General features: G+C 50.4%; 1 protein-coding gene across 12 annotated transcripts in view; it reads right to left on the reverse strand.

Annotated features, from left to right (window-relative positions):
• Positions 1–1,817: 1,817 nt before the first annotated feature.
• Positions 1,818–25,794, reverse strand: part of ARVCF (ARVCF delta catenin family member) — a 337,170-nt gene continuing 313,193 nt past the window's right edge. For 11 of the 12 annotated variants that reach the window (XM_074206513.1, XM_074206512.1, XM_074206520.1 and 8 more), the window contains 9 exons: positions 24,956–25,083; positions 23,983–24,133; positions 23,102–23,294; positions 22,232–22,343; positions 20,740–20,833; positions 19,469–19,522; positions 12,668–12,753; positions 9,935–10,048; positions 1,818–3,039 (listed from right to left, as the gene is read on the reverse strand). In XM_074206513.1, coding sequence (XP_074062614.1) covers positions 9,947–10,048; positions 12,668–12,753; positions 19,469–19,522; positions 20,740–20,833; positions 22,232–22,343; positions 23,102–23,294; positions 23,983–24,133; positions 24,956–25,083 — 920 coding nt within the window. In that variant the 3' untranslated portion in view covers positions 1,818–3,039; positions 9,935–9,946. The remainder of the gene's footprint in view (positions 3,040–9,934; positions 10,049–12,667; positions 12,754–19,468; positions 19,523–20,739; positions 20,834–22,231; positions 22,344–23,101; positions 23,295–23,982; positions 24,134–24,955; positions 25,084–25,794) is intronic. The other variant, XM_074206511.1, reaches the window with a different exon arrangement.

Consider the following 25,794-nt stretch of genomic DNA (forward strand, 5'->3'; position numbering starts at 1 on the left):
TTGAGAAGATAAACACGCACATTTCTCACACAAACACTCCCAGACTCACAAGCCTCCATCCATGTCCCCCCACATATATGCAGATTTCCACATGCACCCACAGAGGAATACTCAGATCCCAAGCACAGCCTTGGCAGGGGTGAATGCCCAGCACCCAAGTCGTGGTCCAGAAACATCTTGGGGGATGGGAGGCTGCTCGCTGAGCTCCTAGCTTGCCAGTACCAGGCCAGCCTGGAGATGGGGACTGCGAGTTTCTCCAAGAAATACTGCCTCAATTCCAGTCTAATAACGATTTTCCTCTTATCTTTGATTATCAGTGGGAGCCCTGGGCCCTTTGGTAACTGCAGGGTCCCCCCATGTTAGCAGACTCCAGTCCCGGAAGCAGCCCCTTGGCAGAAGGAACCCGTGGGATTTCCACCCACCACGCAGGTGCTCCCAGTCTTCCCTGACTCAGGTTCCTCTCACTGACTTTCCATTCCAAGCATCAATGTTTTTCCCTAACCGGGTCACTTCCAGGCAAATGGATCTAGGTTGGGGTTCTCATTGGTCCTGGGCAAGGCCTGGGCCAGGAGATTGTTAAAGGGGGAACAACACACCAATGCCCATCAATTCAACAAAAGAGAAAGGCCTGGCTAAAGGCAGGGGGTCAGAGAAATTTCCCAGTATCCTGAAGCTATCTTAGAAGGATTAAGGTTTGACCCTCAAGCAGAGAAGAAATAGGAGCAATGGGGGCAGTGATAGCATCAGAAAAATCACTGCTGCCTGTGAAGGTAGTGAGCTCCCCATCACCAGAAGGCTTCAAGCAAAGGCTGGTTGACTATTGGTTGGGGATGGTGCAGGAAGAATTTCTGCTCAGGTATAAATTAGATGATTTTTGTTTACAAAAGATGCTGACTTACAGAATGTATGTTCTTGTCATCAGCAACATATGCCTCTCAACTCTCATCAAAAGAAAGATCCTTGGCCATTTGAGGTGGGGAGACTGAGGTACAGAAATGCTACCCAGTCAGAGGGACAAAACCCACCCAAGCCCAATGGTCCTTGGTCGATCTAGATGTTCATTAGATAGTCTGCCCTGTAATCTTGCCTCAGGTGGAAGCCCTGTTCCCACGAGTCCTCCCTTATTCTCCCTCCCCCTTCCATACCAGCCCATTCTGGGGCTAACTGCCAAGAAATAAATAGTAATAATGATAATAACAGGTCCCATATCGATATCGTTTTAAGGTTTACACTTTCCTCACAACACCCCTGTGAGGTAGGGAGTGTCATTATGATAATCCCCATTGTACAGATGAGGAAACTGAGGCTTGGAGTGAAGAGACATGTCCAACTCAGGTTGTCCCACTCCAAATCCAGTGTTCTTTCCACTATGAAGAAGAAAGGAGACTGAGTATTTGAAAATCTTCCCATATGGAAAAGGGTCATACAATCATTCTCAAAAAAGAAGTCACAGGCTAAAAGATGTCCAGTGTAAACAGCCCTCGTTGAAAGGGCTGGCGATAGAAGTCCTTGGGAAAACTGCCGGCCCTGCTCCAAGGGGAGCTGCTTCATCCGAGTCCAGAGGAGGACCCCTGAATCGGGCCGGGGTCCCCTGGCAGACGATGTCCTCCTGCCAGAGTCGAGGGCCTTCCCTGGTTGTTGATCTCCATCCATCCAACGTGGCAGGCTTTTGCCCAATATCGATATAGATGCATAGAAACAGATAGATGCATTTATTCACATATATGGAGCCATATTGTTTTATTATACTCAAGAAGATACAAAGTTCTGTGGATGCTTTTTTTCTCTTTTTAATTTTTTTTTAACAAAAATTTAGATGTTTACTAATACAGTCATATTTTGGTTTTTAAGGTTTGTTTTTTTGTTTTTTAAACTACAAACAGCAGGCACTGAAAGTCCCCTTCTCAATGGCTGGACTCTCAGGTACGTCTGGCCTCACTGTCTGTGGGAATGGGGCCCTGCCATGGTCAGGATTAGGAGATGGCCAAGCGTCATAAAGCAGCCAGGCCCAGCAGGTTCCCATCCTCCCTCTTGCCCAGGGCCCAGCCCATGGAGAGAGCCTGTGCCAAATCTGTGGTCACACACATGGCCTTCCCTCAAGGATGGGCAGAAACCCAACCGCTCTGCTCCCACTCTCTCCCTCTTCCAGAAGCCCAAATGGTCAAAGACCCAGCTCTGCTAGGCCACACATCCCCTCCTCAGCTCTGACCTCTGACCACCTGGCACGGGTCTGGACCGAGAGTTCATGTTGGTGGCAGCTCTCCTCCCCCCACCCAGCACCCTCTATTCTTGCCCTCAAGGTCAGAATGAAGCTGGTCCTCGAAGGCTCACCCCAGAAGCCAGAGCAAGGTCCAGTAGGCGGCCCTAACTCCTAGTGTCAGCCTTGACCACACAATCCCAAACCCACCTCCAACTTCCTCCTTCCCAAGACATCCCCAAAACCCAATCCCAACTTCTGCTTCTGCTCTCCAGTTGAAAACTAACCCACAACCACAATGTTAGTTCAAAAGCTAAATAAACTCTTCATTTTAAAGGAAAAAAATATTAAATTCACAGTTCAGAGGCAAAGCAAAGTGCTATCTTCTTGGTGACTAACCCTACGAGGCCGGCCTGGGCACCTCTGCTCCAGCCCACATCCACGGTGCCCTCTCCCCCCGCTCCCCACCCATCCTCTCCATCAATCGGCACCGTGCAGGTTAACAGTTCAATCGATGTGGACCTGGCAGGAGGGGCAGGGGGAGGGGATTCCAAAGGCGATCCATCAGAAGGGACTTGGCGGGGGAAGGGGACTGAGGTTTTCCAAAGCAAACTCTTTGTTTGTTGCAGGAGGCTGGGAGCTCTGGGGGGAAGGGGTACCCAAGGGTGGTTTTCTCTCCCCCTTCCCAAGTCCCCTGGAATCCACAGATTGCACAGTGGTCCTGGGTCCTCCAATCGTGATGGCAGTGGTGATTAATGAGATCCTCCTGGGTGATTCAATGCTCTTCTCATTTAAAAACAATTTAAAAAGAAATCAAACCAAATAACTCTTGGACTCTAGCCCTGAGGGAAAAAAAGAGAAAGTCAGAGTTGAGCCAGTTTAGGAAGGAGCGCAAATCCCCAGTGATGCCATCATCTTCCTTGCTCCCCTCACCCAAACCTCAGTCTGAGCTGGCCAGGAATCCCGGCATCCTCTCCCCCAACACCAATTTCTCTCCCTTCTATAGAGGGATAATGATGGAGACAGCCTTCAGGAGATCTTGTTTTAGTGGGCAAGTAGGGGAGGTTCTCAGGGGCACCCCAAATGGTACATGTGTGTGGGGCTACAACCTGGGACTTTGTTCTGGTTACCCCTAAGCCTCAATGAAGAAGGGGGAGCAAGAGGGAGACTAGTGTGGAGAGAAGCTATGGGCAGAGGGACCCCCAAGAAGTCTTTCCAAAAAAGACTTTCCTTTGGTTCTGGGCCAATAGGATGCTCATGGGGCAAAGAAATCCAAAAATGGGGCCCCTTTCTCCCTGGGAGGTGATAAGGGGCTAAGAACTATGGCTTTTAGAACACAAACTGATTACTGATACCCTAAATGTGAGGTCACAGGCATTTATCTTTCAGCTGGAGACAGAACTGGACCTGGAACTGGGAAGACTTGAGTTCAAATCCTTCCTCAGATACTTGCTAGTTGTGTGACCCTGAAGAAGTCATTTAACCTCTAATGGCTTGCCTCAGTTTCCTCATCTGTGAAATGGGGATAATAACACCTCTCTCTCTCTCTTCCTTATCCTGAGTAAGGATAAAATGAAACAATATTGATAAACCTTAAAGTTTTATACTAAAGGCTAGCTGAGGGAGAATTTGAACCTAAGTCTTCCTAACTTCATGCCCAATATCAAACTGTCAGTGGGTTGATAGACAATTGGAGGAAGGGTCATGGGATTTATGAGGAGACGTAGAAAAGGCCCATGAAGAACGGGAAGGGAGGATGACGTTATGACCTTCCACTCTCCAGGAGATCCCGGGACAACTGGAGCCTTTCAAAGGTCACCGGTGCTCTCCTGGCTGACGGCCAAGTCCTTTTCTTTGGTCTGGAGCTTTCGGCAATGCTCACCAGTCCTCGCCTCCTAGATGTTCTCTCTTCTCCACCCACCCCTCTGACTATGCCTTGGTCTCCTCCGTTAGAACATCTTCCTTCTTTCACATCCTAAGCTCAGATATCTCCTTCTGGGGCAGTCTTCACTGGATCTTCTTTGACCTCCCCAATCGCTCCCTCTCATTCTTTTTTCTATCTGCTCACCTACCTCCCTACACATCTAGCTGGGGTTCCCCCTAAGCTCTTGGCCCTCCTCTCTTTCTACAATCTTCCCCTTGGCAACCTCATCAGATCTGAGTTGGCTCTATGAGCTTGCTCCCCCTCCAGATCCCCATCACCATCCCACACTCTACCCGGCCATCCCAAATGCATCTTCAATTCGAGATATCCAAGACCAACTTCATCTCTGCCCCCTTCCTACCCTTCCTCCCAAATTCCTGATTTCTAACATTGCCCAAGTCACCCAAGTGAAACATTTTTAGTTACAAATACTTCCTTCTACCTCCCATCCTGCCCCCGCAGAGGACTGGCCAAACTCTTGCAGTCCCATCTTTGTCTTCTCTGACAACCATCCCTTTCTCCACTTCTATGACGCCTCTTCTAGCTCATCACCCATAGGTAACCCCTCTTCCCCTCAGGCTCCACACAGAGCAGCCTCCATCCCAGCAGGGGGCACCCTTGGCATGTGTCTCCCTGTTTGTCTGCTCCTGGCCAATAGCAGGACTTGGCTAACTGGAGGTCATTATAGAACCTGACCATGCACAGGAGATGCCTGGCTGGAGAAGACTCAACTCTTCCAAGCCCCAAATCAATAAACACAGCTGAATTCTTGTCTCCCCTGAACTTTTCAATCAATTGTGTGGCTCCAAAGATGTCCCTCGCTGCAGAAAACTGGCTATACTAACAGCCTGCCTGTTTCCATCAAGGACACCTTTAGCGCATGCGGAGACTGTTCTCATAATGATCCTGGAAACGTGGAAGAGTAGGTCAATGGGGCGATGTTTGCCTAGATGTTCTTAGTCCTTTGGGGGGGGGATGCCACAAGATTGAGGATTGGAAGAAATTTTAGAGAACATCTAGTCCAATCTCTTCATGACAACTGGGGAAACTGAGGCCCATAGAGGTCAGAAGACACAAGGGCAGTAAATAATGAAAATGTGATTTGAACTCATGTCCTCTGACATCAAATAATGATTGTTTCATCTTTAAATTTGTATCGCTGTCGCCAAGCACAGACCAGGCAGTCAATAAATGCTGGTTGATTGAGTTCCACTCTACCATATTAGTAGTTATTATCTGCAATTTTTCTCTTTCAGCATCTTCTCAGAAAATTAATTCCTTTTAATTATTTATGAATGAATTAATTCCTTTTAATATCACATCAACTCCCGCATGGATTGTTGTGGATGGATGTGGTTAGGTCTGACCTGTCTTCTTAACTTTAACCTAGGTCCTTTCTCACTTCCTCTACAATGCATAGAGAAGCTGAACAGAGCATCCAAGTCTGGCAGGTCCACTGTTAGGTGATAACAGATGATTGTAGATCTTTTCCTATTTTCCTGCCGGTTTCGGCCCTACCTGCTCTCAGGATGCCCCTGGTTGCTCAGGTCACACACCAGTTTTTAGTCTAATTTTCTCCTCCATAGATCTTTCACTGTGTTATGAAGCATTACTATTCATATCTTTCATCAGCAATCAGCAAACATCTATTAACTATATGACAAATTCTGTGGTAGGCATTGGGGAAACAAAGAATTTGAAGTCCCTGACCTCAAGGACCTTACATTGTAGTAGAGGAAACCACTGGTCCTTCTTCATATTTTACAGATAAACTTGTACTTTAGACATTTCTCTTGGCTGCCGTGTTTCTTTAATTGGCCAGGAGATACTGGCTGAGGCATTTTGGGGGCTTCTTTGGGCTTCTCATGATTGGTTGACATCTGTTAGTCATATCTAAGATGGTGATAGTCAGAGTCCCTGTCTTTACTTTTATCCCTTTCTCATTTTTCAACCAGTTGATTATTCAAATAGGAGGGGTGGGAGCAGCCAGAGTCACCTTCTGGCCTTTGGTCTTCTTTGTCATTCAGCATTGACCGTTACCATTGCTCTGCCTAGCTGACAGCTTGCCTAGTGTTCAATGCATCCATAATCAACAACACTGCTGACTACACATAGACACTCAATCCAGAAGTGACTTTCCCTTGAGCACTGATGTGCAGATGAAGCTTCTCTGCAAACTATGGGGAAGGACCAATGGTTTCCTCTAAAAGGTTATAAACTCCTTGAGGGAAGGGATTATTAATTTTCCCAAAACTGATGCTCAGCATCTTCTTTCTTCTTGAATATGGTATTCATGACCTAGGCAGCTTGGTGGGCAGTATATTGACTACTGAACATGGGAGTCAACAAGACCCAAGTTCAAATCCGGTCTCAGCTATTAGCCATGTGACCCTGACCAGTCAGATCTGTGTGACATCTTCCCAGAAAATAATTCCTCCTAATTAATTAGGAATCAATTCCCATTAAGTGCTTTTTGCTGCCTCAGTTTCCTCCTCTAAAATGAGTCTTGGTCTTTTCTCATTTCTTTTTTTTAGGTATTAAAATTTATTCATTTATTTAAGGCAATGGGGTTAAGTGGCTTGCCCAAGGTCACACAGCTAGGCGATTATTAAGTGTCTGAGGCCAAATTTGAACTTAGGTCCTCCTGACTCCAGGGTTGGTGCTCTATCCACTGTGCCACCTAGCTGCCCCCACTCTCTCATTTCTTAAACCTGAGTCATATCTCCAATGTGTCTTTCACCTTCCTCCTCAACACATTTAGGTTACTGCATATCACTCCACAGCACTGCAAATACTGAGTTCATATTCCCAGTTCTCTCTTTTGTTCCTTTCCTTCCTTACACCCCCCACCCCCCAACCAATACCTCATCAGCTCCCAAGGGATTAACTCTCATCTCAATGCAGATGACTCCCAGGTCTCCATAACCAGCCACTAGTTCCTCCCCTGGGCTCCACATCACTATTTACTGGATAATTCAAACCCCATTTCCCAGAGACATCCAGAACTCATCATAACTAGAACTACGTCATTATTATTTCCCCTAAGACCAAACATCTCCATTCCTGTCAAAGGTCTCCCAGCCTTCCAGGTTTTTAGTCTTGGTCTTATCCTGAGCGCCCCCCCCCAGGCTCCTTCCCCCCACTTGTCCAATTAGCTGCATCCCAGCCCTTTTCTCCATGCTCTTGGTTCAGGCAGGCATCATCTGGATTATTGCAAGCATTTCCTGGTTAGGCTTCTTGCCTGAAGTCTCTCCTTTCTCCATCTGCCCTACTCATTACTGCCCAAACGATTTTCCTCAAGTCCATTTCTGACCACATGAATAAATCCATTGTAGGAATACAATCTTATTTTGTTTTTAAATCCTGATGCAAAGTGACCCCAACCAATCTTTCCAGTCTCACTGGGCATGAGTCCCCTTCACACATCTGGTTTCTCATCCTTGACACTCATCTCCCATGCCCAAGCCCATGTCCATGTTCATGTCCATGCCCTAGCTAACCATCATACCTAGAATATAAGCCCTTCTTACCGCCATCTCAAAGAATCCTCCTATTCCTTTCAGATGTAGTTCAGGGATCAGTTTCTTCAGGAAGCTTTTCCTGTCTCCTGCCCACTCTCAAACCACCTTGTATTTGATCTATATTTCTATCTGTATTTATTCTGCTTATGAGAGATTTGTCTCTCCTATTCAACTGTGAGTTCCCCAAGGTCAGGGACAACTTCATTTTTGCCTTCATATGCCCTAGATACTGGTTGACTGATATATGCCAACTTGATTGGAACATTCTTGTCACATTCTTTATTCTTTCTAAACTTTTTCCTACCTCTTCATCCCCCTTAACAGATATCAGTGAATCATCCCTTCCTTCTCTGCAGAGGTAGTGGTCTATAGGCTTGGAATATTGCTTACACAGACAGAAGGGGATAGGTTTTTTCACTTTTCTGAATCCTTTTTTCCTCTTTCTTACTCTTGGTCAAGTAATGGCTCTCTGGGGAGGGGGTGGAAGGAGATTTTTGGTAAATAAAAACAATGAAACAACAAAAGACAACAATAAAAATGAAAAAAAAAACCCACACATGGGTGTGTAAATGACAATTATTTTCATGCTGGGCCTTTGCTTCTGATTCTCAATACTCTAGCATGAGAAGAAACCACTAGGTGGTGCCATTGTAACATAAAGTAATGGCTCTACTGTCCAGAAGAGCCGAGTTGAACTCAAGAGGAACTTCAAGAGGAGTTGAAATCCGACTTCAGACACTTCTTAGCTGGGTGACCCTGAGTAAGTCACCTAACCTCTGGTTGCCTCAGTGGCTTCAATTGTAAAATGAAGATAATATTAGCATCTAGCTTGCAGGGTTGTTGAGAGGCTCAAAGGTGTAGCATTTGTAAAATATATATATATATTTTTTAAAAGCTTAGACAATGTCTGGCTCACAGAAGTGATTAAGTCTTGCTTCCTTTCTTCCATGGTAGGATGGCTAGTGTCACCACAGGCCCACAGGATGCTGGCCCAACCAGCCCCTTTCCTTTGTCTCTCCAAGGAAGGCCCAGGCTTTCTCTTTCTATTGGGCTTCACTGACAGAATCCAAAGGCTCCCCCCATGGACACGGGTCACTTCCTGCAGTGACCAAAGAGAGGACACCATCTTTTGATGTCCTCCAACGTCACCTCATTGGCCTTCAGACACAGATCTGCTTCTGGAGGACCAGCCGTTAGGACTTGCTGAACCCAGAGCTGGAAGCCAGCTAGGCCAGTATCTTGGTTTTACAATGAAAGAAGTTGAGGCCCAGAGCAGAAAAGGGACTGGCTCAAGGTGACAGTGGAAGAAAGCTCAAGGTCTGGGTTCTGAACCCAAGTGTGTTCTGCCTTCAAGGCCAGGACTCTGGCCTTGCAGAGCCTGGCTTTCTCCTAGACTGTGGCCCTCTACCCCAGGACCCTCTACCACCATCACTGTGGGATTAGAAGGGCAGTGGGAGTTGAACTCTGGTGGGGAGCCTTTCCTAACTTGGGCTGACATTTGGATCTGTGGTGGGGACTACCCTTCAAGCCTGTCCCCCATGAGCTCCCTTGGCATGGGGAAACAGAGTCTCTGAGAAGTCAGGAGAGGACTCCAGATTCTTATTTTGGGGGCTCCTAGTCCCCAGGGTTTTGAGAAGGAAGAGGGAAGCCTTGTCTGGGTCAGTTCTGAAGGTAGGAGTGACTTGGACTGCATTCATAGCTCTCAAGCAGAGTGGGCCCCCATGTGCCAGAAATGCAACAGGGAAGGGGCCTCTTGTTCCAGTGAGGGGAGTCCTGGATGCCTCAGAGCCCCCTCTCAGTTCAGAGATTCTGGGTCATGTATGGGAGGTCTGCCCAGTCTGCCAGGGCAGGGCAGCCAAGGCAGGCTAGTTGGGAAGTTAGGTCTCCTCAAGTAAACTGAACAAAGCGGGACGACCTCTTTACTAGATCAAGAGGCTGTGTCCCCAACAAGGAGGAGGGCCACTGGTGAAACTCCAGTGCGGAAGGAAGAATCAGATAGAATGGAGGGGCCCCCCAGGGTGCCAACCACTGCCTAGTTGACTTTCTCGAAGGGGGTTGGCAATGGGTGAGGGGCAGGGCCCCACCCCCTCCCCCTTTCAGGTGACTAACTGGAGTCTATGCATCTCGAAGACATCTCTCTGTGGCCCCCAGACCCATCACTGGGGTCCAAGATGGGCCCCCTGCTCCCTCTGGGAGCCTGGCTTCAACCAGAGGGAGGACGGGCCAAAGCATGCAGCCCCACACAGGGTTAATGACAAGCCTCGAACCGGAGCAGAGCAGAGCACAACGTACCAGGCATGCAAATTAGACCCAGGAGTCAACGGGCGGTGGCTTGGGGTCCCGGCCGTCCACCAGATTCACCGAAGCCCGGTTACTCCTGTGGGGGGCCTTTCTAGCCGGGTCTGTCTGTAGCAGGCAGGGCAGGGGCAGGGGGAGGCATTAAAAGCAAAACAAAGGAGGTTAATCAGACGCTGACGAGAGGCAGAGGAAGGGCATGGGGCTGGACGGACAGGTGGACGCTGATGGACAGACGGACGCCCCCTGGGGAGCAGGATTAGTGACAAAGAGGCAGAGGAGGGAGACATAGCACCACCCCCCACCCTCATCTTGAGCTGGGCAGAAGGAAATGGGAGGGGGATGGCTGGGGGGCCAGGGCTCGAATTCTAATCCTGATTCAGTTTCTAATTCACTGGGTGACCGATCTTGGGGAGAACACCTTTTTCTCTGCATTGGTCAGTAGTAAAGGCCATTCCAGGACCCTAGTTCTAAGACCCATGAACTTCTCTAGACCTCAGTTTCTTTATATGTAAAAGGAGAATGAGCTCACAGAATGAAGAGGCTTTGAGAGGGAAGGACTAGGATCAGAGTTGAGAGGTTATAGGTTACTTGTTTAGATCACCAACGGATCCAGAACCTGCAGGGGCTCAGACTCAGAGATCCTCTCCCCAATAGTAGGAAGCCCTTCCCTCAGTTGGAGAGGGGCAGTGAAGGGTGAGGGCCAGCTTCTTGGGACCCATGGGGGAGGCCCAGCAGCTCAGCCTCAGGGAGGGTCCAGCAGACCCCCTGTTGAGGGGGTGGACAGAGGCAGTCACCCACTCCCCAACCAGCCTTGCTCTTCCCACTTTTCTCTCTGGATCTCTCGTTCTGTCTCTAGCTTGTCTCTCTCTCTCTCTCACACACAGACACGTGGACCCACAGACAGACACATGCAAATGTCGGAGCTCCCCAAAGAACCAGAAGCTGGACAGGAAATATGGAGGGGAGCAGGCAGGGGCGGGGGGGGGGGAGGGCAGCAGGGCTAAGAAGGGGATGGGCCTGGGGCTGCCTGGCTCCCGGGCAGCAGTCTGGACCCAGCCGAAGGAGGGCTGGGGGAGAGGAGAGCTGAGGAGTGCACGAGGCCAGCCCCAACTTGGATCCTTCCTGGGGCCCGCTCCTCCTCCTCTCCTCCTCCCCTGCCCTGACAGACCTGGTCCCCCCAATATGCCCACAACCAATCCCTGCCCACATTGTTACACTTTCAAGTGGGGGATTCTGGGAAAGAATGAGACCCAAGGAAGGAACCTTTCTAGTGAAAATAAAGACAATCACCCTTTGTACTAATCCCCCCCCCCCAAATCTGCACCTTGGAATCCCAGAGTTCACCTCCTGTATCAGTGTTTTGGGGCACCCCAAAGGGTGGCCGGCTCACTAGCTCTGTCTGTCTCCCCTTTCCTCTTTCTGTCTCTCCTCCTCTATCTCTGTTTCTGTCTCCTCCCCCATCTCTTGTCCTCTCCTTCCCTCTCTGTCTCTCTTGAAGTTTTTCAGCATCCCTTTCTTCTAAGGGCCCATATAGAATGGAAGCTTCTAGAGGGTGGGTCTGCACATTCCGAGCATCCACTGTGTCCCTCTCCAGCCCCGGCCTCTCTGCTCCAGATTCTGCTTGTTGATGGAGAGGGGCACCTCTGGTCGGATGCTCCCCCAAAGCCTCAAGGCTGGCCCCTCATTCTTTCTCTTTCATCCTCAACCCTCCTCGAGTTCTCCTCTTCTGCTGATGGTCCAGGGGTTCCGCCCAATACCTCAGGCTGGCATGCCAAGGTCATCTAGGCTCCTGTGTTCATTAGACCGGGAGCTCCCTGGGGGCAGGGGCTGGGGTTCTCCAGCTTCCTTGCTTCCATCCGTCCCCTCCCCCCACAGCAGCCCCCACCCTCATCCAGCACCATCCTATCTCTCATGAGCTCAGCAGCCCCCTGTTGGGGCCAGTTTGGGGGCAGGGCCCTGGCTGGCCATTGCTCTCTTCCCTACAAAAGCTGCATCCTTGATGACCTCCCCTCCCCCAACTCTACAATAGGGCGGAGCTTCCATTGCTAAGAGATCCTCACTCCTCACCCTGGCATTCAAAGTCTCTCTAATCCAGTCTTGACTCCCACTATTTGCTCCCCCTTCTCAGCAGTTTGGCATTCACTTAGTCCTTTGAGGTAGGGGGGGCTTGTGTGACCCTAAGGCCCCTGCTAGTCCTAGCTCAATGACCCCCTGGTCAGCTCCCAGAAGGCAGGAGGGCATCCTGTTGCAGGTGTAGACAAGAACTGGGCACATTCAGTCTTCAATAAGAGCCTGCCGAGTGGACGCCCCTCCTTTCCCACTCCATAGGGTGCCACCTACTCTGTGGGCACCTGGGCCGACTTGACAAGCATCCACACACACACACACGTGGTCGTCCACACGTTCCCAGCTGCCTTAATGTCTATACCTTCCACAGAACTTTACCCATCAGGGCTGAATGACTAAACTTACAATTACAATACAATTACAAGGAAAACGTCCACGGGGGGGGGGATTTGTGGAATAACTATTTGAGCAAATGGAAGCAGCGTTGTGGGGGGGGGGTGTTTTCTTTCACCCTGGTAGGAGGCTTTCCACTGAAGACTTTCCCACTCAGCTCTGAGCTGACAGATTCTGAGACAGAGGGTCTGGGAGGACCCCTCACCCTCTAAGCACTCCCTTGCCAGGCTAGATCCCAGAGAAGGGCTTCCCCTAGCAGCCTCTTACCTTCAAAGGCTCCTTCTCAGAGGCATCCCCCGAGGGATCCCCAGCTCGGTATTTCCGTTCCCGATGGTCGATGGTGGAGTAGCCATCTGGCAAGGAGAAAAACAAAAATGGCACCTATCTTGTGGTACTTTGGGATGCAAGCGTCTTCCCCCACAATCCAGAAGGGGGAGGCAGTTGGAGGGTCAGTATCCCCAAATGAGATACTGCTGCCCAAGGATGGAGACCGAGCAATCAGCCCACCCCACTGTGAGCAGGACCATCCTCAGCTCCATCCATATCCCTACTCCATCACCACCCATGCTCTCCTCCAGCCTTCGGCCCCTCCACGATGGTGGCTCCTTCCTTCCAGAGTCAGCCCCTCTCATCATAATGGAATTCCAATATATCTCCTCTTCAGCCTCCCCTCACTGGCTGCCATTGCTACAATACCTAGCCGCCATCTCCCCTATGCTAACATCACCGGAAGTTGGCTTCCCATAGTTCTCATTCTCTAACAGTACCTGATAATAGAGGGCTGGACACTTTATCTCCTCAATGTTTCCTGAGCTTAGCATTTCATCACTTACCTTCATACCTTTGCCCCTGCTGTGCCCCCTTCCTGGAATGCCCTCACTTCTCACCTCCACCTCTGGGAAGCCCTGGCTTCAAGGATCCTAAAGGAAGGCTTTCCCTCCTCAACTATTTGGGGTTTGGTCACTTCTCTGTGTCTACACTTCACCTTTTTCCCACCCTAAAGAAAAGAACTCAATTTTATTTTTGTCTCTGTATTTATTCCCCAGCTCTCAGTGGGGGTCTTTGAATACAGCAGAGGCTTAATAAATGCCTATCACATCAAAGTGAATAAAAGAACATTCATGAGCCCAGCCCTGGGACAGGACTGTAGCTACCTCCCCGGCCCTGTGGCATTCCCTGGCTTACGGTCACCTCTGGAGGCTAACAGACATTGTGCCTTTATGGACAAAGTGGCAAATATGAAAGTCCTAGGTTTGAATCCTGTCTCTCACACACACTAGCTGTGGGACTTTGGGGAAGTCACCACTCTTAGGACCTGTAAAATCAGGGTGTGGGGCTTGATGGCTTCTGAGGCTCCTTTCAGCTTGACATCTGGAGTCCAATCACCCCCCCCCCATCCTGTCATCTCATTATCAAGGGCTGAAAAACTCCTCCAATTCCTGTTTCCCTGATTTGGGAAGTACGAGACTCAAGCAGCTTCAGACCTTCAGGTTCCAGATCTTGACTCTTTCCACTACCAATTCTGAGTCGAATTCCAATACTTATTCTCTACTTGGCGTTGGAAAAGACCCTTCCCCAATCCAGGCCTCAATTTTCCCATGTGTAAAATAAAGGGGTTGGATGCTCTTTGAAATCTTCCTTAGTTCAGAGCTGGGATGAGGCCTGCCTTCTCTGGCCCCCCAGGAGGACCCCAGATGTCTACTTCGATGGGGGGGGGGTAAGGATGGCAAGAAGCCAAATGGAGCTTTTAAAGGGGTGGCCTAATAATCCTGGAAATTGTGGGGCTGCGGGGCCTTGGCAGGGATTCTCCAGACTCATTTACTTCCCTGGTGCCTTTTGTTTCCTTCATTAGTGGTAACAAATGGAGCCTCACATTTCATCTGACAGCCCCATCACCCTCACTAAGTGACAGGCAAATTTATGGGTCTTGGGTAAGTCTGTCTCACACTCACCATAATGAAGGGATTGGTATCAGTTTTACTTCCTGTAAAATTGAGTTTTCTGGATGGTCTCCTGCCCAAGGTTCCCCCAACTAAATTAAAAAAAGACTGCTATCATGTGCCCCCAAAGGGGTAGCTAGGTGGCACAGTGGATAGAGCACTAGCCCCAGACTCAGGAGGACCAAGGTTCCCCCAACCTCTGCCTCCCCTCCTTTCAGATCTCAAAAGGATCAGGGACCCCCTTCTTCCAGTTATCTCCAGGATCCCCAGGAATCATTCACCCAGCTCCCCAAGTTTGAGCACGTAGCCCTCTGAAGAACTCTAACCCCCAACCTAGGTCGATGTAGTGCTCCCCACTATCTTCACCCATGAACACCTCAGCCCACAGGAGCTCCTTGGGTCAGGGAATGAGATGGGAGGGCACTCTGAATGGGAAGGGGGCAGAGCAGGGCAGCAAGCTCTGGTCTAGAAAAAGGACAAACATCCTGGCCTTGCCATGGCTCAGTTTCAATGCCAAGAAACTGTGGATTTGTCAGAGAAAGTTGATGGGATGGACAGTTGGACAAGGTAGTCTCTGTGGTGAAGACACATTGAAGACATCTTGGTCTGCTGGTGAAGATGACCCCTAAATTCCTTCCATGGGCCCCATCACTCTTAAGATCTGAGACCCTCCTTTGGTTTCACCAGTGAATATTGGATCCAAACCTCTCTAACTCCAACATGGTGGGAGGATCAAGAAAGGTAGAAATAAAAGAAAGATTGTGGTAAACTATACTAAAGACCACCTGGCCAGAAGGAGGACACAGATTACCAACCCAGCCCAGGGGCAAGCTAACACCATGGAGGCGAGGAGGAGGGCAGTCTCAATTATCCAGACATTTTGGAGGGCTTTGCCCTCATCTGAGTGGCTACCATGATAAATTCACTTGAATCACGACCCCAGCTTCAAAAGATGGAGGAAGTGACTAAGAGAACTGCTAATCTAGAACCCCATCTGGCCAAGGGAAAAACCAGCCTCATGACCTCTCCTTCCCAAAACGATTGTGGTATGTGATGGTGAAAGTGAGGAAAGCCAAACATGGTCTCATGTGCATCCTGTGGTTCAGAAGAATGGTGAAGATGTCCTCCAAAAGGGTGTGGAGAGAGGAGAGACAGGATTGAATGGACTGGAGCTTTGCAGGAGAAGTTGACTCAAGGGCTCCCACAGGGAAGTCTCCAGAAGAAAATTCTCTGGTGAGAAGGAGAGGGAGAAGAGCCACTGACCCACCCGACCTCCACCTTCTTCCCTTGGATTTCCCCTTAGTAGTCTTTTCTCTGCAATTAAATGATGAATGAGGAGGGAGAGAGAGAGTCATGCTACTCAGGGAAAGACTTGGATTCTTTAAAAAAAAAAGATGTGTTTGGAAAATGGAAACAAGGGAAAGTAACTGGGGTCAAATAAAGATGCCTATTTCTGCCCTACCTGTGGTTAGATAAACACAGTAGGTGATTAATACATGACAACTGACTGACCTATAAAATGGGCTCTTACCCCAGGGTTTGTGAACTACTTTAAAAAACACATTTTGATCACTCTATTTCATTATAATTGGTATCCTTTAGAATTGTCTGCATTTCACTTTTTCCTTAAAAACATGATTCAGAGAAGGGGCCCACAGGCATCTCCAGACTGGCAGAGGGGCCAGGTTATGGACCCATGTTAGAAGGAGGGGCCCTCAAGGAAATCTCTGTAAAGCACCCACTATGTGCTAGGACCTGAAAGAGTGTTTTACAAAGAACAAACAACCCCAGAAGGAAGGGGTTATTATAATTAGCCCCATCTGATAGTTGAGAAAATGGAGGTAAACTGAGGTGAAGTGACTTGTTCAGGGTCTATCAGCTGGTAAGTGGCTGAGGATACATTTGAACTCAAGTCTTCCAGATTCCAGGCTACTGATCACTGCTACTCAGAAGGAGTTGAAGCTGGAAATGAAAGACAAAAAGGTGGGTTTTTTTTCCCTTTTCAGTGATGGCAAGACAAGAGAGAGCTCTGAGAAGGCCCAGGTCTGTCGCTCAGGGTGGGCTAGCTGGTACATTGTAGGAGCTAGTGAAATGTGAGTTGATTGATGACACCAGGTCAAGGTGAGAAGGCTGAATACCACAGATCTTGTATTTTGTTTTATCTTCCAAGGAGAGTAACAATTGGACCCAGAAGGTCAGGAAAAAAACTGGCCAGCAAGGGACTGGAGACTCCAGTCAAGGAAGGAGATGGCCAGGCTGCCCCAGGCTGCTGGCAGTGAGCTCGGGTCCCTACCGACTCAGAGAGAGCTGGCAGATGGGACGACGGGCCCCCTGGTGGAGGTCCCAGAGCTTGGCCCATGTCCACATTTTCAGCACAGAGTATATGAGCTAAAGTCTTTTGAGCCTGGTTCAGATTCTCGCCAACATTTTAAAACAGAAAGGTGGTTTACCCTTAGGAAGGGACACGACCATCCCCAAACCAGTACAGTTTGACCAAGAGCAGGGCAGCCAGGTAAGGTGTGTCTTTGGTCCTTTTCAGGTGGGGTGACTTCCTTGTGGCTGGGGGCTCAAGTTGCTACCCCCCCCAGCTGGCCTGTGATACTGTGTTTATGGAGAAGATGGAGAGATGTCCCTCTCTTCAAGATTCCATCCAAACCCCCATTTTGTGAGAGGCCTTTCTCAGTCCTCTACAGTTAACGCCTTCACCTCTAAGACTGCACTCCCTCTCCGTGGTTCACATTGACATAGGGACAGAGTTGTTTGATACTGTCCTACCTCCACCAGGGAAGTCTTCTCAAGCTTGGGGTGGCCATCCCCCTAACTCAATGACAGATTTGAGGCCCACTGGTTACCTTCAACCTGAGTTGGGCTGTCTTTTGGCAGCTTCTGGAACCACAGGGGAGCTGGGCTGCAGATGGACCCCAAAGAAGGAATTCTAAAAAAAGGCTCAGAAGACCTCACCATCAGAGATGCTCATCCTCCCTGACCATCCCACACCCTCAGCTTCAAAACAGACAACTTCACAAATGCAGGCTGGGAGAGAGGATGGTTTGTCATCTGTTTGGTCAAGAAATCATAGGTCTGCTGGCAGTCAAAGGAAAGACCTGGAAACCAGACAAGCCAACGGTCTCAGGTGATATCCATCAGATCCGGGCCTAGGATGAGAAAGGTAACACTTCCGGTTATAAATACTCTGCCTAGGTCAGACCAAATCTGGGATCCACATTTCAGGAAAGTTCTTAGACTGTGTCCAGAGGAGGAGGAGGAAGATGGTGAGGGGTCTCTGAGGAGCTGGCTGGCTGTAAGGAGAGGATGATAGATTTGGAGTAGGCAGACATCATAGTGATCCCCCAGGTTCAACTTGTATCTTTTACAGATGGGGAAACTGAGGTCCAGAGAGGTGAAGTTTGCCTCTAAGGTGATTTAAAGTCAATTACTTCAAAAAATATTTTTAAAAATATAACATCTTTATCTTACACCTGAGGAAGAGAAGATGCAGGGAGAGCAGATAAATTACTTGATGACCTGTCATGGGGAAAAGAGTTAATTAGTCTTGATGGGCTTGGCTTGAGGACAATGCCACAAACATTGGGGATAAGGAGACATGAGGAAACATCTCAGATTTTGGAGGTCTGGACGTGGGCTGGGTTGCTTCTGGAGGTGCTGGGGGCTCCTTCCTTGGAGGCCTTGAAGCAGAGGTAGAAAGTTGGCCTTGGAAAGGGGAGCATTTGTTAACACTGGTCAGTGAGGTTCTGTCCAGTCAATCATTGATCCCAGTAACTTTACAAGGTCTGGCCTGAGCTTGGGACTTGGATGGGAAGAGTTCTAACTGCCAACCACCAGGCCCTGATCCTTTGGACTCATGTTTTTTCATAATAAGCCTTGAGTGGGTCCTGAGTTACTGGGAGGGAATTTTGGGAGAGATGAAAAGCTTGGGGTGCCATGTCTCTCTGTTTTCCCTCCCACTGGAATCCGCTTCTCCTGATAGACACAACGTTATCATCCTGGGAAAGGTCAGAGAGAGAGATGCCTTTGGTTTGGGAAACCTTAGAATGCCCAAGTATATTTCTTCAGGATGGCAGGTGGACAGACAACTGTCTTCTGCCCATCATCTTCTGCCCATCTGCTGTGGGAAAGCCTTCTATCTTGGTGAGGGGTAGACAGTCTGCCATCTCCTTGGCTACTGTGGCAGCTATCTCCATGGGGATGGTAGGATGGCTTCTGTTCCACTGAGTTGTAGACTTTGCAGCCAGGGAAAGACTACTTTCTCTCCATCTGCCATGGTACAGTGGTTCTCTCCCATCATGGGGGCTTGCTTCTAGACAGCAGCCAGTCCCCTTCTTCTCAGATTGGGTGAACAACTTCTAGGTAGCCTTGTCACTATACGCATGGTATGGCCAACAGTGGACCTGGGAACAGGAGCCACCACCTCATATGCCATCCCAGGAATGCAACACAGGCCAAAAAAAAAAATAAATTGTCTCCAGAAGAGTGGAAATGAGTATAAAAAGAGCCTTCATTTAAAGATGTCCTTATGGGGAACAGCGGAACGTCTGGAAGTTCTCATCGCAATGTCATGGCACCAGTTAACCAGGTCTGCCATGGCGCTCTGATCTAAGAGAATACTTAACTTTGAGCTTGGCCAGGGATGGCATTCCTGATGCCAGTTTCTAGGGTCTTCAGCCAACTCTGGTCAGGCAGAAGGAAGGTTGGCCTTCAGGGAGAGTACCAAGTCTGTCATTAACGTTGGGAGCCTCTCTTAACCTTAATATCTTCATCAGAAGGGGATGGTAATGTTTCTAAAGTTTCTCTACCTACCTTACAGAGAATTGGGGAGCCAAGTTCTGACCCTCCTTAGGGCTTGGATTTCTTTCTCCAAGAGAAGGTTATGTCTATGGACTACCAAAAGCACCTTAATGTCCCTGAGCAGAGGTCTTCCCAGTCATGCCATATCCTGGCCCAGAACAGGAAGCCCTCCCGAGTAGCCTCTGTAACCATATTACATAGGGGATAATAGAGAAGAGACAATTATTCTTAGAGGAAGGAATTTCCATTAGGCATTGGACTAAGCGGTGAGTGGGTGGCAGGCTAAGGGATATCGTGATGTGAAGGTTGGGTCAGCAATTACCTGGGCCGAGTTCATCCATTGGGATCATATCGCGGCTCCCACACCTCTCGTTATCTACAAGACAAGAAGGAATCATTCCATTTGAAGGGTGGCATCAGCTGCCTCCCCCAGAGATGGGGACAGAGTGTGGATGGGCTTTCAGACCTGGCTGGGATGAGACTCCCAGGAGTGGAGATGGAGAAGAAAGAGAAGAGGAGAGGCAAGAGATGAGGAAGAAGAGAGGAGAGAGAAAGGCCTCTGGGCTAAGCAGGAAGAGAATGAAGGAGGAAGTTGGAAAGTAAGGAGGGATGGTGTTGCCCCTTCCTCCACCAACCATGTTAACCCCTGGCCCCCAGATGGAAGAGGTCCATCCCATCTGGAAAGTTGAGAAAGTGATGAACAGGGCAATGGAGGGGACAGGTTGGGCCCCTGGCACCTCAGCTATGCTCTGTCACCCCACACACCTCTGGTTGAAACCCATTGGATTCTCTCTAATCAGCTAGGGGTACCATCTTGAGTCACAGTAAAGAGACCTGTCCAAGCCTGCAGGGTCCAGTCTAGAGGCTCGTTCTCATTGGCAGTAGGGGGCAAGATGAATCTGGAGCTCCTGGACACTTATGTCTGCTCTGAAAGGGTAAGGAGCTGCAAGGGTCCAAGAACATGGCCCCATTGGCTTTGGCATTCATGAAGTGGCCCAGGCCACTTTAGCCTGGACCTGGAGACAGAGTCACCCTTGTGATTAGGGAAACGCTAAAGATAAGGAGAAAGGCTCAGATCCTACCCTTTGGCTGAACAGGACAATTCCTGCCCTCTGGATTCTAACTTTGTTGTTTGGACAGGAATGGCTTGCTTTTTTTGTTTAATCTTTCTCTTTTTTAAATGTTATTTTATTTTATCTAATTACATGCAAAGAGTTTTCAACATTCATTCATCTTTTCAACTTTTTTTTTCCTTTTTACAAAAGCATCATCGAAGGAAAGTGTTTGTTTGTCTCCTCTCGATGCCTTGTCTAGAAGAATCCCGAAGGTGGGACCATTAAGTCCTTACTAAGCTGCCAGGCTCTGCCCAGGGGTCACTGGGGACCTTCACTGTAACAAGCCTTAGGGGAGGTAAAGGACTCTTCTGGGCCAAATTTATGAACCTCCCCCAGAAACCCAAGGACCTTGGGCTCTGAGGCCCTACTTCCCCTATTGTGTGGGCCATGAGAGACAGGGGACTCATGGAATGAAAGGTGAAGAGGAAAGTCTCCAGCCCTTGGACCACCCCCAGAGGCCCCCCCACCCAGCACTCACCGTGGGTCTTTTCCACTAATGGCAGGGTGCTGTCATCATAGCCAGACTTGCCTGAAGTCCCTTTGGATCCCTTGGGAGTGGTGGATGCCGCCGACTAGACAGAAAACACTGCTCATCATCGGGGGACCCAAGACCCAAGGCTCAAGGTCCCTGAAGAGCCTGATGGAGACTGGGCATTCTCGGCTCCCTCCCCCAGATCAGCTCCCCACTCTTTCTTCTCCCCATCTTGCTGCCCTGGCGATCCAACTCAACTACACTGGCCTCCTCTCTTGAATCTATATTGATGAGCACTGCCACCCTGGGCCACCTTTGTTCCTACTCACGTGCTGCTGAACAAAGGTGGGGAAGATTACGCAGCACTTCTGACCAGGGCCTCCCCAAATTTACGTCACCCAACCTCAACTGGGCCCTCGTCCCTGCTCAGACTCCAACTCCACCTCCCTCATTCACTCACTCACTCTCTGGGTATCTCTCTCCCTTCCTCCCTTTGTCTGTGTATATGTCTCTGTCTCTCTTCCTTTTTTTTTCTCTCTTCCTCTGTCATTCTCCTCCTCCTCCTCCTCCCTCTTTCTGTCTCTCTGTCTCTCTCTCTGTGTCTGTCTCTCTCTGTCTCTCCTTCCTCTCTCTGTCTCTCTCCCTGTCTGTCAGTCTGTCTGTCTCTCCCCCCTTCCCCCCCCCCACCTCTGGCCTTGGGTTCCTTGTCTCTAGTTTTGTGTTTCTTTCCCTGGACATCAGTGACTGAAGGAGAACCTGAGATGAAGGTCTCCGGCCTTGGAGGCTAATCCTGGATTCACAGGAGGCCTGTGGACCTTGCATGGCTGCCTCCTCAGGACATGGCCAAGCCCTGGTTTGGCCTGGTGGGCAAGTGTTTGGATGGTGGCAAGCCAAGGTGAAGGTGAAATGGCATTTCATGTCTTGATGTCCCCCAGAGTGGATAAGAGGAGTTGAGGCTCACTGGTGGTAACCCAACAGTGGAGGCTCTTAGGTTTTGGGGTTCTAAGGCCTCTTGGGTGTTGAGAAGCTAGGCAGCCAGCCCCTACTTGATCTACACTGTATGGTGAGTGTTTTTCCAATTGAGCCCATAGACAGGAGATAGACTTCAGTTTTTGCTAAGTGAGCTGGGTGGTTGAGAAAGCCCTGAATCTGAAGGCAGGAGAGCCCTGAATTCAAATTCTGATCCTGGCACTGTCTGTGGAATTTTGGCCAAATCATTTTCTTACTCTGGCTCTCCTGACAACAACCCTGGAGGTAGAGGGGGTGCTATCCCGATTTTGCAGATGAATAAACTGAGGCTTGTGGAGAGGAAGACAAAGATAAAAAGACCCCTCCCTTTAAAGGCCAGGCTCCCACCTAAGCTCGGTGAAACCCTCATGGGTGGAGGATGACATTAGTGTCAATGACTGGTCCTGATGAGGGACAGTCTTTGGGTTCCCCTTTCTGCTCCAGTGGTCCCCCACCTCCCAGTCCTGTCCCCAGATCTCCCAGTCCTGACCTGGAAGTGAGACTTATTCCAGCCATCCTTCTGCAGGGCCCCCCGGAGCTCCTTGTAGCTCCAGACCATCTGGAGGACGTGTGACGCTGCCTTCATCTCCCGTGTGGACTGGCTGGGTTGAGAGACAGACGCAGACAGATGAAGGGCTCACGGGGGGAGCTTTAGATACTGCCTGGGGGCAGTACAGGGAGAGCCCCAGCAGCTGGGTCCTTCCCTTGGTGAGTAAGTTGCAGGCCAAGTGTCTGGGCAGGCTCTGCTAGGTTAATGAAGGCTGCTGCCCCACCCCAGGCAGATGCCCAGAGAACTGGGTTCGAATCCTAGCCCTGGTCCTGACTAGCGAGGGGCCTTGGGCAAGTCACTTGATCTTTCTGAATTACTCTTCTGATAATGAAGAGTGCTAAGAACCCAGCAAACCACGTCCTCACGTCATGTGGGGATGAGGAGCCAGTATAAAGGCCGTTCTTCCAGGTTTACATGTAAAGAAACTGAGGGAAGCAACTTGGCCAGGCCCATCTATCTAGTAGCTTCTGCTTGGAGGCCTCCAGGGATGGGCTGCTCACCACCTCTTGAGGTGGCCCATTTTTCTGGGGGCAGCTCTGACTGTTGGCAAGGCATAGTTTTTCCCAAGCCACTCTCCCCCAAATCCCTGAACCAGAGGCGAGCAGACATGTTCAGGAAAGGGGCCCCCACTGGGTCAAGAGTGGCAGGTCCCTGGGAGCAGGGAGGTGGGGAAGCTAGGAACATGGGCCTGCCCTTACTCTCTGGCATCCCAGATCTCCCAGCTCCCTTGACTCTGGGGAGGGGGCTTGAGGATCACCTGGCCAATTGCCCCCATTTTTAGAGCTGAGGATCAGAGGAAGGGGCACCCACCTTGACTTGCTGATGCCCACCAGCTTCTGGATGCCCTGGGTCTGTACCAGGGAACGGGCATTCTCAGCACTGTCTGTGATGATCTCATGGATGGTGTTCAGGACGGCAACCACCGTGTCCTCCTCGAGGTTTTTGGCCGTCCGCTGCTGCCGGCTTGGCAGATTCCGGACTAGCTCGGCCATCGCGTAGCTCCCTGCCAGTGAGGAGGCAACAGTGTCACATCCCCTCCCTGGCAAGCTCCCCAACACTGGCACATGTCTCCAGGAGGCCCTTCTGCAGAGCTTCCTGGTGTGGGACATGCAGGCCAATAATACATGGACAGCAATGGGGGGCAGGGAGGGCCTCTCTGGGAAACTCTCCCAGGACCCCAGGAAAACAGCCCCCTACTCCTGTCCTGATGACAACATCAAGAGAATTTCAAGAGCTATGAGGCTCTGCTCACTCACCAAGTCACTGGGGCCAGAGAAGGCCAGGCACCCACCAGACATACATGGGCCCACTCATGGTCACCCACCCAAGTCTGCCTGGAGGAGGCCACATACACTCAACTGTAGCCAGGGGAGAGTTTCCACATGCACGGTCAGTCCCAGATCCTAAGGGCTGTGCCCCAGAGAATACCCCCATGCTGAGCCATGCCAACAGGACTGTACCTAGGGCACATGTATGGAATGTCATCCCGGGACACAGACCCAAGACCTCCTCCTGACAGTCACACAATGTGAGATCAACTGGGCCAGGGACTCCAAGCAGGGTGGGAGGCCCCTCCCCATTTTACAGAGAGGGAAACTGAGGCCTGGAGAGCGGTCTCCTTGGAGGATGCAGTGGGAAAGTCGAGGGGACAACAGCAGAAGGGTGGCTTCCCAGAGGCCCCCACTCCCTACCTATGAGGTCCTTATTGCGCCGGTCCATGGAGAGGTTTCTTAGGGCAATGCTCACGGCCCGCACCACCTTGTCGGAGTCCGACTGGAGAAGCTCCACCAGCACGGGCAGCCCCCGCTCCTTGCGCACCATGGCTCTGATGTATGTGGACCACTGGGTAGGGGCAGAGAGGGAACCACATGGGGTCCTGAGTCTGCCCATCCCTGGGCTCAAGTTCTCCCCACCTCTCTCCTCACCCACAAAGGACAATCCGGGAGCCACCCCCCATTTAACCCCCGAGGAAACTGAGACCTAGGAGGGAGGGGGCCCCAGGTCATTGCTGTAGTAGCAGAATTGGAATTCGAACCCAGGCCTGTCTCCAAAGCTAGCCATTGTTTCACCATATCAACCCAAATTAGTTGGACCACCTGTCCATAAGAGAAGTGAGGGGAGCACTTTGGAAACCTCATGAAGCAAGTCAGAAAGCTGACCCCGGAATCTCAGCCCTGCTCCCACCTAGATGTGTGATCCGAAGCAAGTCACTTAGCCTTGGCCTCAGTTTCCTCCTTTGTAAAATAAGGCTGAGCCACCTCCTAAGGAAAGGGCCTCTCAGCCTTGCACAGGTCCCTTCTGATTGAGAAGAGCAGAGAGGCAGAGAGAGGCAGAGAGAGGCAGAGAGAGAGAGAGAGAGAGAGAGAGAGAGAGAGAGAGAGAGAGAGAGAGAGACTCCTAGATCAGCAGGGTAGGGCTGTGTAACGGCCTCTTGAGATCAATAAGTCTGAGCCTCTCATTTTACAGATGAGTAAACTGAGTCTCATCAAAGCTAAGTGACTTATTTGAGGTCTCATAGCAGGATTCAAACCCATCTCTGGTTTCCAATGCCGCTTTTCTTTACCCCATGTCCCCAGAGAGAAGACTCCAGAGTCCAGGGCAGGGCTCCCAAAGAATGAAGAGTCTGCCTCAGGGGATTCCACTCTTCCTGGGTCGAGCACTCACCATCCAGGTGCCAGCACTGAGGTTCTGCAGGGCCCCGGCTGCGGCCTCCAAGGTGTTGAAGTTTTGGCTCTCGGTGAGGATGGAGAGGTAGAGGCGCACCACTTCGGGCTGGTAGAGCAGTTCGAAGCCTTTGGGGGAGACAGACAGACAGAGAGGTTAGATCCATGAGCCCCATTGCTGTCTTCCCCCTCCCAGGGCACATAGAGGATTCCCCCCCAGCTCTGGTTTCCAGGTTCCACCCTCTGTGGCCCCTCTAATCTGCCAACAATGATGCAGAGGGGGCAGCTACCTCCTGGTGGGGGTCTGGGATCTGAGTGCTCTGATGGGGGCGTGGAACCCAGAGCCAGGGCAGGGGGGCAGAGGGGTGCAGAGTGACACACACAGCTCCCTGGGGAACCCGGCTCTGCCTGGCAGAGATGACAGAAGCCATGGGAAGTGGGGGAAGCTCCCCAAGATCCACATCAGCCCCGGGGACACTGGCTGAGTGCGCCCAGGATCTTGGAGCTGGCAGAGAATGTGGTAAGGAGAGGGAAGGCTGGACCTCGGATCAAATCCTGCTCTGCTGCTTACTAGCCACATGATGGCTCTGGACAAGTCACTTCCCTCCAGAGGCCTCAGTTTTCTCATCTGAAATGAGGGGAGTTGGACTGGACGATCTCTACAGAGCTCCCCTTTAGGACCTCAGTTGTCCAGGACCAAGACTCTCCCAATGCCTAGGGGTGCGATAAACCTGGACTCAGGAAGACCTGAGTTCGAAGCCAACCCCAGGCATGATCTAGCTGTGTGACCCCGGACAAGCCCTGCCACTGCTGCCTGCCTCAGTTTCTTCATCCATGAAA

Source organism: Macrotis lagotis, chromosome X (genome assembly GCF_037893015.1).
Source record: "Macrotis lagotis isolate mMagLag1 chromosome X, bilby.v1.9.chrom.fasta, whole genome shotgun sequence".
Lineage (NCBI taxonomy): Eukaryota > Metazoa > Chordata > Mammalia > Peramelemorphia > Peramelidae > Macrotis > Macrotis lagotis.